Source organism: Gopherus evgoodei, unplaced genomic scaffold, assembly GCF_007399415.2.
Source record: "Gopherus evgoodei ecotype Sinaloan lineage unplaced genomic scaffold, rGopEvg1_v1.p scaffold_195_arrow_ctg1, whole genome shotgun sequence".
In the NCBI taxonomy this organism is placed as follows: domain Eukaryota; kingdom Metazoa; phylum Chordata; order Testudines; family Testudinidae; genus Gopherus; species Gopherus evgoodei.
This window is the reverse complement of record NW_022059858.1, coordinates 7763-21252: the sequence shown is the minus strand read 5'-3', so window position 1 is coordinate 21252 and position 13490 is coordinate 7763. Positions and strand designations below refer to the sequence as shown.

The 13490-nt window shown below is 44.3% G+C and overlaps 2 protein-coding genes across 2 annotated transcripts; both read left to right on the top strand.

Annotated features, from left to right (window-relative positions):
* The first annotated feature begins 1693 nt into the window (after positions 1–1693).
* LOC115640078 (olfactory receptor 10A7-like) lies at positions 1694–2841 on the top strand. Its single transcript, XM_030542941.1, has one exon. It carries the CDS (start codon positions 1876–1878, stop codon positions 2839–2841), a length of 966 nt encoding a protein of 321 aa, XP_030398801.1. The 5' UTR covers positions 1694–1875.
* Positions 2842–10044: 7203 nt separating this feature from the next.
* LOC115640076 (olfactory receptor 5V1-like) lies at positions 10045–11650 on the top strand. The gene is made up of 2 exons (XM_030542939.1): positions 10045–10079; positions 10714–11650. The coding sequence occupies exons 1-2, from the start codon at positions 10045–10047 to the stop codon at positions 11648–11650; spliced, it is 972 nt and encodes a 323-aa protein (XP_030398799.1).
* Positions 11651–13490: the final 1840 nt, after the last annotated feature.

The following is a 13490-nucleotide window of genomic DNA, read 5'->3' as shown; positions in this document are numbered from 1 at the left end:
CACACACTCTTGACCAGTGTGCCTCAACTCTGTCTTTAAGAAGTCACTCTAGGGATAAGAGGGGAGTTAATAACTACCCAGGGTCCAGTGAGTTCTCAGCTCCATCCTGAGAGTGCCAACGGGGGCGGGGGGGGAATGGGGGCAATTTGTTCCCAGTTGGATGTTGAGATCATGATGAAGTGAACACCATATCTCCTTAAAGACTAGACAGACCTCACACCAGTTCTGCCAAGATCTATGCTGTTGAGATCACTGGCAATTAGTGCTAAAAGCTTTTGGCCTACCTATCAGTTATATTTGTTCTTGACATTTGTAGATACAATTTATACATCCTTGTTACATGTCCTTCAGGAGCCTATTCCTGAGAAGCTTATATAAATCGTCTAGGCTCTAAGGTCTCAGACCCTTATTGCAACAAACACATCTTAATCATGATGAAGAATATGTCTACTGTAAATGCTTGGAGAACTGAGAGTAAACCAATATTCCTGATGTTGATCAACAAGTACAGTTGACATTGCAATTTGGATTGGACCATCTCTGAATTTAATGGTAGTTTATTGCTGAGTTGATTTCATTGATCAAAGTGTTTACAAACAGAATACAATTACTAATTCTCCCAGGCACTCATAGTCAGTAGAACCCTGGGGATTTTATCCCAGTAGTCACTGAACAGTACAGAAAGGATTGATGTCTGAGATTCACTAGCAGAGAAGCTTCTCGGTCAAGATAAGTCAGTTTCAGAAATGATGGAACTGCTCAGAAGTGGGAAGATTTGACTGCTCAGAGTAAGGTATTTGTGGGACAGTCTGAGGCATTTTCCTTCTTTACTATTATGACCCCAAGTTCATTTTATGGAGCCATCAACACCTAAATTATCTCCAGAATTGAAGGAAAAATAGACAATCTCTTTCACTCTCTCTCTCTTTCTCTCATCTAATCACTCAATCTAATTTACTCTTATGTATCTAATCTACAGAATTGTTCTTAATTTTGTTCTCTTTTCAAAGGTATTATGCATAATGTCTTTCTATCAAGGTAACTAATAGTAATGAATGATTCATCTATCTGCCTATTGACTCTATCTATTTGCAATGTCATTTTCAATGATACTTAAAATATATTCATCTACAGGATTCTCTCTCATCTCACCCAGATTTGAGAGTCCCACAGACACACTGGAGAATCTTATCTGTCAAGAAGAACAGAAATTGGTCCAGCTGTGTTCCAGTAACGTGAGAGGTAAATCTAACCACATTTGCTGGCAGTGAAGTGTAAGGTTAGACAAGACCAGCCATGTGTCTGGGCTGTTCGTTGTTGGTTTGTCTAGTGTTTATTCTCTCAACACTCTAGTATCTCATTCTCATTAATGGGATGGCACTGTGTGAGGTAGGGAAGTGGGAACACATGTGGTGGTGCTATTTAATAATCATTCATAGGGCTGCATGTCTGTCACAATGGGAAAGAAGTCACAGACACAGTGATTTTCCCATCTGTTCATGACTTTTTGTGTGTGTCCATGGCTCACTCTGCAGTGGTGACTCCTGCAGTGCCTGTCCTGCTGGGCTGTACCCAGCCAGGCATTGTGACCAAGTGCACGGGGTCGCAGTGCCGCTCAGGTGTGGCCCAACTCCTCCTCTGGAGTGGACACAGCAGCTACCAATGTCCCTTCCTGAGGTGAGTGTGGGACAGGGTGTCAGAATCGCCAACTAGAGATGAGTAAGATCCAAGGGATAGAACACATGAGCTGTGTGAACATAGAGAGATGAGAAAGGGGACAGGGTGAAGCTGATTGTGTAACTGTTATTCTATCTAATCTATCTTTCTATCTATTATGAGATACCATGCAAACCCCTGAGAGGGATCTAAATACCTATGTGGTCTCAACAGGACCGAGCTATGGAAGAAAACCTAACAGCAGTGACAGAGTTTATCTTTCTGGGCTTCTCAGACCTCCAGCATCTGCAGCCCCTTCTTTTTGTCCTCATCTTCCTCATCTACCTCTTCACACTGATAGGAAATGGCCTCATCATCGCTGTCACGGTTGCTGACCTGGCCCTCCACACCCCCATGTATTTCTTCCTCAGGAACTTGTCAGTCTTGGAGATCTGCTACACTTCAGTGGTCGTCCCTAAGACCTTGACCAACCTCCTGTCAGAAAAGCAGGCTATCTCGTTCCTGGGCTGTGCAGTCCAGATGTACTTCTACCTTTTCTTTGGCAGCACAGAGTGTGGCCTGCTGACTGTTATGTCCTATGACAGGTACATTGCCATATGCAACCCCATGCGTTACTCACTCATCATGAGCAGAAAGGTCACCCTAAGCTTGGCAGCTATGGTGTGGATCGTGGGCAAGTTGGTGGCATGTGAGCAAACGGCAACCATATTCATGTTACCCTTCCATGGGCTGAATAAAATCAACCACTTCTTCTGCGACGTCCTCCCAGTGCTTAGGCTGGTGAGCACAGACACATCGCTCATCAATGCCATTCTTTCCTTTCTCACTATGGTGTTCACAATAGTCCCCTTAATCTTAATCATCACCTCCTATGCAAGCATCATCTGCACCATTCTGAAGATGCACTCAGATGAGGGGAGACACAAAGCTTTCTCCGCTTGCTCCTCACACCTAATCACAGTCATCTTATTCTACTGCAGTGCCTTTATCACCTACATGAGGCCCAGTTCCAATGTCTCTGTGGACACCGATCGAGCCCTCGCCCTGTTGTACACGGTCATTATTCCAACATTCAACCCAATCATATACAGTCTGAGGAACAAAGAAGTCAAGGAAGCTGTGAGGAAATTCTTGACCAGGAGTAACATTTCTTTGTTCTCATAAATACAGTTGTTTTTTTCTGATCATTGAGCCCCATTGAAGTGTCTCAACTTGGGAGGTGTCGGAAAATGTCATATATATTGCCTAACAATATGATGTATAATTTGGTTTCCCTTTTTAGTTCTATATTGGTAGCTGACTTGGGGGAGATTGCTCAGTGGTCTGATCATGAGCTTGCTAAACCCACAGTTGTGAGTTCAACCCTTGAGGGGGACATTCAGGGATCTGGGGCAAAAATCTGTCTGGGGATTGGTCCTGTTTTGAGCAGGGGGGTGGGTGGACTAGATGACCTTCTGAAGTCTCTTCTGATGCTGTGATTCTATGACTGTGTAATGTTAAGGCAAAGGAGGTTGTAAAGTGTGCTGTTAACAAACCCATGAAGGGTAATTCAGCCTCTGAGGTACCCACTTCAGAGGGTTAAGACAACAAGGCCTGGGTCATCAACTGGGGGAAGAACCAACTTGGCTGGCACCATCCATGTTAGGATGTTTTACTCTTCCTAAGGCTAGGGCTGAGATCAAAAGACTCTGAAGGGTTAAAAAGGAAGTGGTTAGCTCTGCTGGAACCTGACAAAAAGACCTAGAGCCAACAGGGTGAAGAAAGACAGACAGACAGAGTGAGAGGCAGGAACTGCAATGGTCAAGCTGTAACTTGGTGCCCAGAGAGAACAGGAGACACCAAGGATGGGTCATGTCTACCAAGAGGCAGGAGGAGAATGTCAAACATAAGGAAGACAATGGGTCCTGTAGGTCTTTTTGTTATTTTAAAAATCTGCTTCTCTAAGCACTGTGCACATTTAGGACAAATACTCCTGTTTCTGGTATCAGAGGGGTAGCCGTGTTAGTCTGGATCTGTAAAAGCAGCAAAGAATCCTGTGGCACCTTATAGACTAACAGACGTTTTGGAGCACGAGCTTTCGTGGGTGAATACCCACTTCTTCAGATGTATCTGAAGAAGTGGGTATTCGCCCACGAAAGCTCATGCTCCAAAACGTCTGTTAGTCTATAAGGTGCCACAGGATTCTTTGCTGCTTTTAGTCCTGTTTCTGTGTCACTGCAAATTATTCCTGACCACAGGGTCCCAATGGGGAGCTTTGGCAGAGTCCAAGAACATGTGAACCTGAGAGGTAATGGGGTTGGCACCCATGAAGGGGGAAACTGGCAACCCCGTTGGAGTGTGGCTGGATTTCTGGATTCCACCCCAGAGAGAAGTAGAGGCATGAGCTGGCCACATGGAAGGGGTTCACTCCTGGGGCTGGATAAAGGTCTCAGAAAGGGGCAGCTTATTCAGGAGGCATCCAGAAGGGCAGGTCACATTTAAAGTCTGGTCTGTATTTTATTACATCCATGTTTTAGGAAAGATGTGGACAAATTGGAGAGAGTCTGGAGCAGGGCCACCCAGAGGTTTCAGGGGGCCTGGGGCAAAGCAATTTCAGGAGCCCCTTCCATAAAAAAAGTTGCAATACTATAGAATACTATATTCTCGTGGGGGCCCCTGTGGGGCCCAGGGCCTGGGGCAAATTGCCCCACTTGCCCCCCGAGCAGCCGTGGTCTGGAGGAGAGCAACAAAAATGATCAAAGGGTTCAAAAACCTGACAGGAAGAAAGGTTAAAAAAACTAGGCCTGTTTAGTCTTAAAAAAAGAAGGCTGAGATGGGACCTGACAACAGTCTTCAAGTAAGTTAAGGGTTGATATAAAGAGGACAGTGATAAATTGCTCTCCATGTCCACTGAAGATAAAACAAGAAGCAATGGGCTTAATCTGTAGCAGGGGAGATGTGGGTTATAGATTAGGAAAATCTTTCTAATAAGAAGGGCAGTTAAATTCTGGACCAGGCTTCCAAGGGAGGTTGTGGAATCCTCATCATTGGAAGTTTTTAAGAACAAGTTGGACAACACCTAGCAGGGCTGCTCCAGGTTTACTTGTTCCTGTCTTAGCACAGAGGGCTGGACTTGATGACCTCTCAAGGTCCCTCTCAGCCCTACATTTCTATGAATGTCTGACAACTACAACTGCCTAAATGACTTCTAATCTCCTACCAACAGCATTTTCTGTTAAAAAAAAACAAACAAAAATAAAAACACCTGGGAAATTCACTCACAAAGAATTTGTGAATGCAGAGTTACGTTTGTACAGGGCTGGTGACATAGCATGCCTATGTGCTTTAGCAATTTTGTGATTGTCACCTTCATTGAGACCTTTGTTTTCCATTGTAACCTCCTTGTTGGTTTAGAACATCCAGATGCTAGTGTAAAAGAGGCCCATCCTGACAGCATCAATCTTTCTGAGCACTGCTGCCCCTGTTAGAGTGCAGGCTGCCTTGGAAATCACTCACAGGGAGAGATCCATCACTGGCCATCAATGCGTACTGATTCTTCTATCCTGGAACAATGGGTTTTCTGCTGGCAGGGCCACTGGCTTTGATTGACTCGCTACACAGAAGCAAACAGGGAAAGGATTTGGACCTGGAAAATTCCCTCAGCAAAAGCACCTAGAAACAGGACGTGGTTGTGAGACTCAGCATCACCTAAGGACGCTGGCCAGAACCAGGGGTGGTGAGATCAGACTGAGAAGGGTGCCTTGAGGATGTTGTTCTTCTAAGTTCTGTATCTCTGGCGTTGTGTTGTAAAGTGTTTGTGTCTCTTGCTTTCCTGCTGCATTGTCCCTGAAGGATTTGTCTGGGCTCCCACTGCCAGGTGAGGGGGAATGGGTATAAGTAACTGGTGGATGGGAGAAATGAGTCAGTTGTTTGTGGTCTAAGACAGGTGGACTGCAGACTCCCACTGCCCAAGAAGGGTGTCATGCAGGGAGTCCTCACCTGGAAATATGCCTAAAAGAGACCCAGAGCTAGAGACAGTTACCAGTCACTATCTAGACCAAGAGGGGTTAGAATCACATGGGAACCATAGTTTGGGTCTGAGTACAACAGGCTGATGCCTTACAAGGGGGAGGGCAGGGCCAGGCTGTAACAGCACCCACTGAAATAAATGAAGCAGTTCACATTTCCGAGCTATAGTTTCAGGCTCTCTGCATACTCAGACATTGCCACAGGGGTTTCACTCAGGTCATATTTGCTAGGTTTTTTTTGCAATCACACCCTCTAAAGACTTAAAGCTAGATTCACAAGGGGGATTTAGATGCCTTACTGCCTAACTTAGGTTCCTAAGGCCAACATTTAGACACTATTAACAGTCATGAAACCCCTGCCCGATAGTTGTCCTCAGGTACCTATGTTTCCACCAGTAAAGTCCCAGAGGTGTCTACATTTTTGCCAGTGGGCTTGTGGGAAGCCATCAAATTACTGACCCCATTGAGCAGCTCAGCACTGATTCATGCCAACTCCCCAGTGGCATTTACAAACTTGGTGCTCTCTCAGTATCTCACTTGTGGAGGTCTAATCTGGTAGGTGTGCTCAGAGGTGTCTCTCGATCTCCTCTGTTGAAGCTGTTCTACTCTGTGTATGTACTGAAATGTTCATTGGAGCAGGGAGTGGAATGCGGGTATCCCAGGAGAATGTTCTAGAAATTAGCTCTGTAGAGTCCTAGAAGGTATAGAGACAGTGGGAATAACTCTATAGCCATTCTCCCGAGACCCTGGTTTCACTCCCTGCTCCAATGAAGATTTGCATGTCAATACTACAGCCACACAGCTACAGTGTTGCAGCTGTGTCACTATTGCATAGACACTTTGTCAGTGGAATGAGTTTATCCATTGATGTAGTGAATCCACCTCTCTGAGAAACAGTAGCTAGGCCAACAGAAGAATTCTTCCTTTTACAAACTGCCCCCCTGCCCAAGACCCCATGGCTCTGTCACACCCTGCTCCTGAAAAAGACAGTGGAGAGGATCCTCCAAGCTGTCTAGAAGGGTTATGTGGGACACAGCCAATCAGGGCCCAGCAGGCTTGTAAAAGAAGAGCTTCAGGGCCAGAATGAGTCCGTTCCTTGCTGGAACTGGTGGAGTGTGGATGGTGTGTGGCTGGCCGAGGGAGTGAGAAGGAGCTCCAGGCTGGTAGCTGGGACCCTATTCAGACAAGGTCCTGAGGTAAGGGTGAAGAAGCTGCAGGGCTGTAGGGAAGTGGCCCGAGGAATTAAAGCAGCGGTATGACTTAGATAAAGGGACACAGTGAACGGCTGCTATCAACAGGGTCCCTGGGCTGGGACACAGAGTAGTGGGCAGGTCTGGGTCCCGCCACCTCCATTAGCCATTGGGGGAGTAGTAGCCTGGAATTTGAGGCACCCCAGAAGGGGAATGGAACACCTTGGTGGCCCAGAGAGGGCAAGGACATTGCCTCGTGTGGAAAACCCCTGAGAGTATGGCTCAAGACCAAGGCCAAGACCATTGATAGATTACAGGACTAATTAAGGACCTGAGCCCAAGGAGGGCTACAGTGAAAGAAAGTGTAAGCCTGCACACACTCAACCAAGGGCCCTCACTAGGTGTGAGAACCCCAATCCTATTACATCCCTGCTTTCAGTTGCTTATAACTTTGTCAATTCTTTCTGTCAACCCTGCTATCACGGCTAAATTCCATTTGGGGATGTTACTCCCTTCTTGCAGGTTCAAGGTAAAACTAAATTCTCTAGGCTTTAATTCACCCCTAGTTAAAATTTTTGTAAAGAACCTCACACTATTATATCTACATGTCATAATTTAGTCACACATCACAGGGTGGAAATAAGTCCTATTGACTCCCTAAAGCATAAGTGGTTCTTCCTGAAAGAGAGGTTTTGGAATGGGGAAAAGTGGTGATATGCTACTGAAGCTTGATCAGCTGTGGAGGTGAATTGAATTCATAGAGGTCTTGGTCCTCTGATTTCCAGAGCAGCCTAGGATAGACCGTAGGAAAAAGTTAATAATGTGTGGATCTTATGGCAACAGAGCATTCTCTAGTTGGAGTCTGATGGCAACAGATGGATCTTATGGCAACAGAGCATTCTCTAAATGGAGTCTGATGTCTCTGCTCACACCACACCCATATCTCAGTCTCCAACTAAAATACCATACTCCACTCGAAATCCAATAAGCATTTAAAGTTTCTGCTGTCAAATGGTCAAAAAAGAATTTTTTGCTCAAATAAAGATTTGTAGCTGGGATTTTCAAAGGGCCTCAGGGAGTTAGGCACTCACTTTCCATTGGACATAGTGCAAAGCTAGCTGGATTCCTAAATCCCCTGGGCCTCTTTGAAAATCCCAGTCTCAGTCCTTACCATTAGGGAAACCAAGTTTAAAATCTGGTCCAATATGTCATCAGTAGGTTTCAGAGTCACCACCCTATCTGAGAAGTAATGGAACCAAAATTCATCCCTGGCATAAATCCATTGATTTAAATGATCTTAGAACAGATATTTTAATCTGGGTATTTCAAATGACCCCTAAGAATTGTAGATGCTCAAGACCTCTTTCCATTCACAGCCCTATAGGGTCCTTTATCGCGTCATATATGGAGAGTTTATTTTCCATCCATATGATTTAGATGCTTATTTCTGCAGAAATTGTAAAAGACACCAGAAAAGTGGCTGTGATCTAAGCTCCACTCCAAAGAGCCACAATCTGGCTTTGGATATCAGTGGGTATAGACGTACATCAACATGAACACTACTATTTCCAAATACAATTTGCATCACCACTACACAGTACAGTTACAGGTATTTCACCAAAGAACAAACTGACAATATCTCCCTCCCATTCCCCCTCCTCCCCACTGGAATTCCACCCAAAGCAGCTTCATATTTGAACACAAATGCTCTAGGGATGTGTTCTCAAGAGTCCTTTTAAAGAATACATATTCAAGATCTCCTCCAAGGTCTCCACTGTTAGTAATGCAGAGCCAGCATCATTTGTTTATTTGAACTGGTAGGTGAGAGGCATTTCACATATTACTATAGCTATTATAATGATTGTGAATGTTCATTCTTTCATGGATGTTTTGAATCTCTTTCATCTATCTAGTCTATTTCACCATTTCTCGCTTTAGTGAGTTATATGAAACTTTCCGGTGCTATGGGGTACACAATTTCACTCTTCTGTAGTGTCCGAAGGGCACAGAAATTTTGAATATAAACACTTTATTTATGTTGTGCTTTTGTTTCTGAATGTACAGCTAATTTGCAAACATGAGAGACTATAATCTTTCTGATTTAGGTAAGGAGAAAAATAATGTATCCTGATATCAGTTGGACTTTGGCACTTTGTATGCTGAAAATTTGGAAACATAAAATAGATCAAAATAAAACATAGGATGATTCTATATTCTACCACTATCTTTTACTAATGCTTTTAATAAAAGCATTCACAATCATCATCTTCACCATCACCATCGTCTCTGTCTCACAGCCAGTATTGAATCTATCAGAATCAGATGGGTAGAAAGTGCTTGTCATAATATTATTTTCCCATTTCTCTTTTTGTGTGTTTCTTTCTGTCTCTATCTATCTGACCATTTGTCTCTCTGTTGGAATATTCAAAACTTTCCAGTGTTGTGGAGGCAGAATATGGCTTTTCTTTAAAGCCTTGTATTAACCTTCCACGCCATTTAGGGGCACGTAGATTTCATGTATGCAATCATGAGAAACTGCAATTTTGGTCATTTAGCTAAACTGAAAACAAATGGATCCCAATACCAAGAGGACTGCCATACTTTGCATGGTGGAAATATCAAGCAGTTAAAGAAAGAATAAAATGATTGCATATTTTGTATATTTTATTAATTAAAAATAAGTTACACTCCTCATCAATCTATCTCACCAAATTATTTACTCTTCATCTACATGCATATCTCTCTCTCTCTTAATCTGAGTTAATTGAAATTTACAGTTGTGGAGGGTAGAATCTGGCTCTTTAGTAGAAAGACATTGTAACCTACTATGTCTTTGACAGGTACATACATTTCATACTTATATCCTTTTATCCTTTTTTAAAATGTTTATTTTGAATGAAATCTGGAAATGTATAGCAGCTAAAGAAATGAAGATTAGATTGCTTTTTATATTTTACTAGCTAGTGGTAATAATCTTTCTCTCCACTGTCACTGTTTTCACAGTACCATGCCTCTGACCGTAGTACTAGAGTTACAGCCCATGAAGATTAAAATCCTTTATTTATCACTTGAATGTGTGTGATATGATCCATGGAAGGACAAACTTTCTCCAATACACAAGCACTAGTCCTGGCTAAGGGAAAGACTGGTATCTAAGAGTTAAAGCAAAGATGGTGAATCAGGAGCTTTCCTATGTCCCCTTCAGGTACTCGTAAAGGCGTGTGACCTACCAGTGAGGGAAGGATTCTTGAGTTCTCTCCCAAGCTCAGAAAGGGAGTGAGCTCTGCTGTTTAGTGATCTGGGAGACTCAGAATCAGAACTCCTGGGTTCTATTCTCAACTATGAGAGGTGAGTAGGGTCTATTGGTTAGAGAAGCAGAGGTTGGGAGCCAGCACTCCTGGTTTCTATTCCAAGTTTTGGCAGGTGAGTGGGGTCTAGCAGATTAGCACATGGGGCTTGGAGACAGGTCTCATGGATTGTATTGCAGGCTCTGGGAGGGAGTGTATTGTCGTGGTTAGACAGTGAGGTCTAGGAGCCACGAGCATTCTTCAGCCCTGGGAATGGTGCATGCTCTAGCAGTGACATTCCTGGGATCGAATACAAGCCCCAAAAGGCAAGCAGGTTCTAGGGTTCAGATCAGGGTCAGGGAATCAGGATGTCTAGCCTCCATTCCTGGATCTGAGAGGGAAATGAGATCTAAAGGTTAGAGAGGATTAGTAGGAAGAAATTCTAGACTCCTGGTTCTGCCAATGACCAAACTGAAATATGCAAATTCTTGTATCATAACTCCTTTTCCCTTGTTTATAGACCATTCTTTTCTCTGCTGCAGTCAGGTGAAGATGTGATCATGGAGAATCACGCACACCAACTGAATTCATCCTTCTTGGATTTCATAATATTCAGGGGTTACATTTCCTACTGTCTTGGGTTATCTTCGTCATCTACATCTTCACTATCGTGGGGAACATGTTCATCGTCTTCCTCTCCTTGGTGGAACCATGCCTCCAAACCCCAGTGTACTTCTTCCTGGGAAACCTCTCCCTCCTAGACGTCTGCCTGACCACCACCACTGTCCCCCAGATGCTGGTGCACCTCATCTCAGGCAGGAGCAGTATCTCATATGAAAGGTGTGCAACACAACTCTACTTCTTTCTCTTTTTTGTGGGTGCTGAGTGCATCTTGCTGGCCACCATGGCGTACGACCGCTACATGGCCATATGCAAACCCCTGCACTACACCCTGTTCATGAACAGGAAGTTTTGTGTTCTGCTGGTGTCAGTTTCCTGGCTTAATGGTGCACTCAATGCAGCCTTGCACACATTCCTCACTATCCACCTGCCCTTCTGTGAGGCCAACAGGATCAATTACTTCTACTGTGATATCCCACCACTGCTGGCTCTTTCCTGTGGAGACATCTCATTCAATATCACCATGATACTGGTCTCCAGCATCTTCTTGGGGTGGAGCCCCACCCTGTGCATTGGACTTTCATATGGGTACATTGTTTCAAGGATACTGAAGATACATTCCCCTGAGGGGAGGAGCAAGGCCTTCTCCACCTGTGTGTCACATCTCACTGCAGTCCTGCTCTACTATGGAAGTAGTATCTTCACCTATGTCAGACCCCTCTCTAGCTACTCCCTGAATAATGACAAGTTAATCTCTCTGTTGTACAACATCATCACCCCCATGTTAAACCCATTGATCTATACTCTGAGGAACAAGGATGTAAAGAGAGCCATGAAAAAGGTCCTTGTAAGGAAAATGTTATTCTAAGAGAATCAAGAATACTGGCATCGGTATCTACTTCCATGAATGGGATGTAGTAAGTTAGAACATGTGGGTTCTGGGAGTCAGGACTCTGGGTTCTATTCTGCTTTCTGGGAAGGGAGTGGGTTTTAGTGGTTAGAGAAGGGGGACACCGGGAGTCAGGATCCTAGGTTACATTTGATGACTCTTGCAGGGGAATGGGTCTAGGTGTTGGAGCAGCAGAGTTGAAGCCTCAGGACTGTTGCAAAGAGCTTTCATGTCTATGGATGAAAGCTTTTATAGGGTGCTAAATATTATTAAATGTGGAGGTTAATCACTAGGAAGGTTCGAGAAAGGATCCAACAATAGAACATTACAATTAACCTTAATTTATAACTAATGTTTGTTGTTGTGTGGCCTTGAATGTGTTTCACATATTTATGAAAGACGTGGACAAATCGGAGAGAGTCCAGCTGAGAGTAACACAAATGATAAAAGGTTTAGCAAACCTGACCTATGTGGAAAGGTGAAAAAAGATGGGCATGTTTAGTCTTGAGAAAAGAAGACTGAGTGGGGACCTGATAACAGGCTTCAAATATATTAATGGCTCATCTAAAGATGAGAGGGATCAATTGTTCTTCATGCCCACTGAAGGTAGGAGAAGCAGCAATGGGCTTAATCTGCAGCAAGGGAGATTTAGTTTAGCTATTAGGAGAAGCTTTCTAACTGTCAGGGGAGTTGAGCTCTGGATAGGTGCAGCTCTAGGTATTTTGCCGCCCCAAGCACTGCAGGCAAACTGCCTTCGATGGCTTGCCTGCAGGAGGTTCCCAGTCCCATGGACCTGCGGGAGGTCTGCCAAAGCCGTGGGATCAGCAGACCCTCCACAGGTATGCAGCCAAAGGCACCCTGCCTGCCGCCCTCATGGCGACCAGCAGAGCACCCCTCACGGCTTGCAGCCCCAAGCACATGCTTGGCGTGCTGGTGCCTGGAGCTGCTCCTGGCTCTGGAACAGGCTTCCAAAGGAGGTTGTGGAATCCCTATCAATGGAGGTGTCATGGTACAATTCCCCACTCTGAACCTTAGTGTCCAAAAGATGGGGTACCAGCATGAATTCCTCTAAGCTCAATTACCAGCTTAGAACCTGTAGTGCTGCCATCAACCAGGAATTCCAGTGCCTGGTACACTCTGGTCCCCACAAAACCTTGCCCGGGGACCCCCAAGACCCAGACCCTCTGGATCTTAACACAAGGAAAGTAAACCCTTTCCCTCACCGTTGCCTCTCCCAGGCTTCCCCTCCCTGGGTTACTCTGGAAGATCACTGTGTGATTCAGACTCCTTGAATCACAAAACAGAGAGGACAATTCACCTTCCTCCCTCCTTCTCTTTCCCCCTCCCAAACTCTTCCTGAGAGAAAGTAATCCTGGCACAGAGAGAAATTAGCCTTTCTCTCGCCCTTCCCTCCTTTCTCCCCACCAATTCCCTGATGAATCCAGACCCAGTCCCCTGGTGTCTCACCAGAATAAAAAAACAATCAGGTTCTTAAACAAAAAACTTTTAATTAAAGAGAGAAAAACAGTAAAAATTAGCTTTGTAAATTTAAAATGGAATAGGTACAGGGTCTTTCAGCTATAGATACTGGGAATACCCTCCCAGTCTAAGTATACAAGTACAAATTAGAATCTTTTCAGCAAAATACCAATTTGAACTCCTTTCAGCCAAATACACATTCAAACTTCTTCCAACCAAATACACATCTGCAAATAAAGAAAACAAACATAAACCTAACTCATTTTATCTACCTAGTACTTACTAGTCTGAGCTTATAAGAGCCTGTATTGGAGAGATTGGAGAGAAACCTGGTTGCACA

Coding starts and splice junctions, on each gene's coding strand:
- LOC115640078 (XM_030542941.1), top strand. CDS start 1,876: ATGTGGTCTCAACAGGACCGAGCTATGGAAGAAAACCTAACAGCAGTG.
- LOC115640076 (XM_030542939.1), top strand. CDS start 10,045: ATGGTGAATCAGGAGCTTTCCTATGTCCCCTTCAG. Junction 10,080..10,713: donor CTTTCCTATGTCCCCTTCAG/GTACTCGTAAAG, acceptor AGTCAGGTGAAG/ATGTGATCATGGAGAATCAC.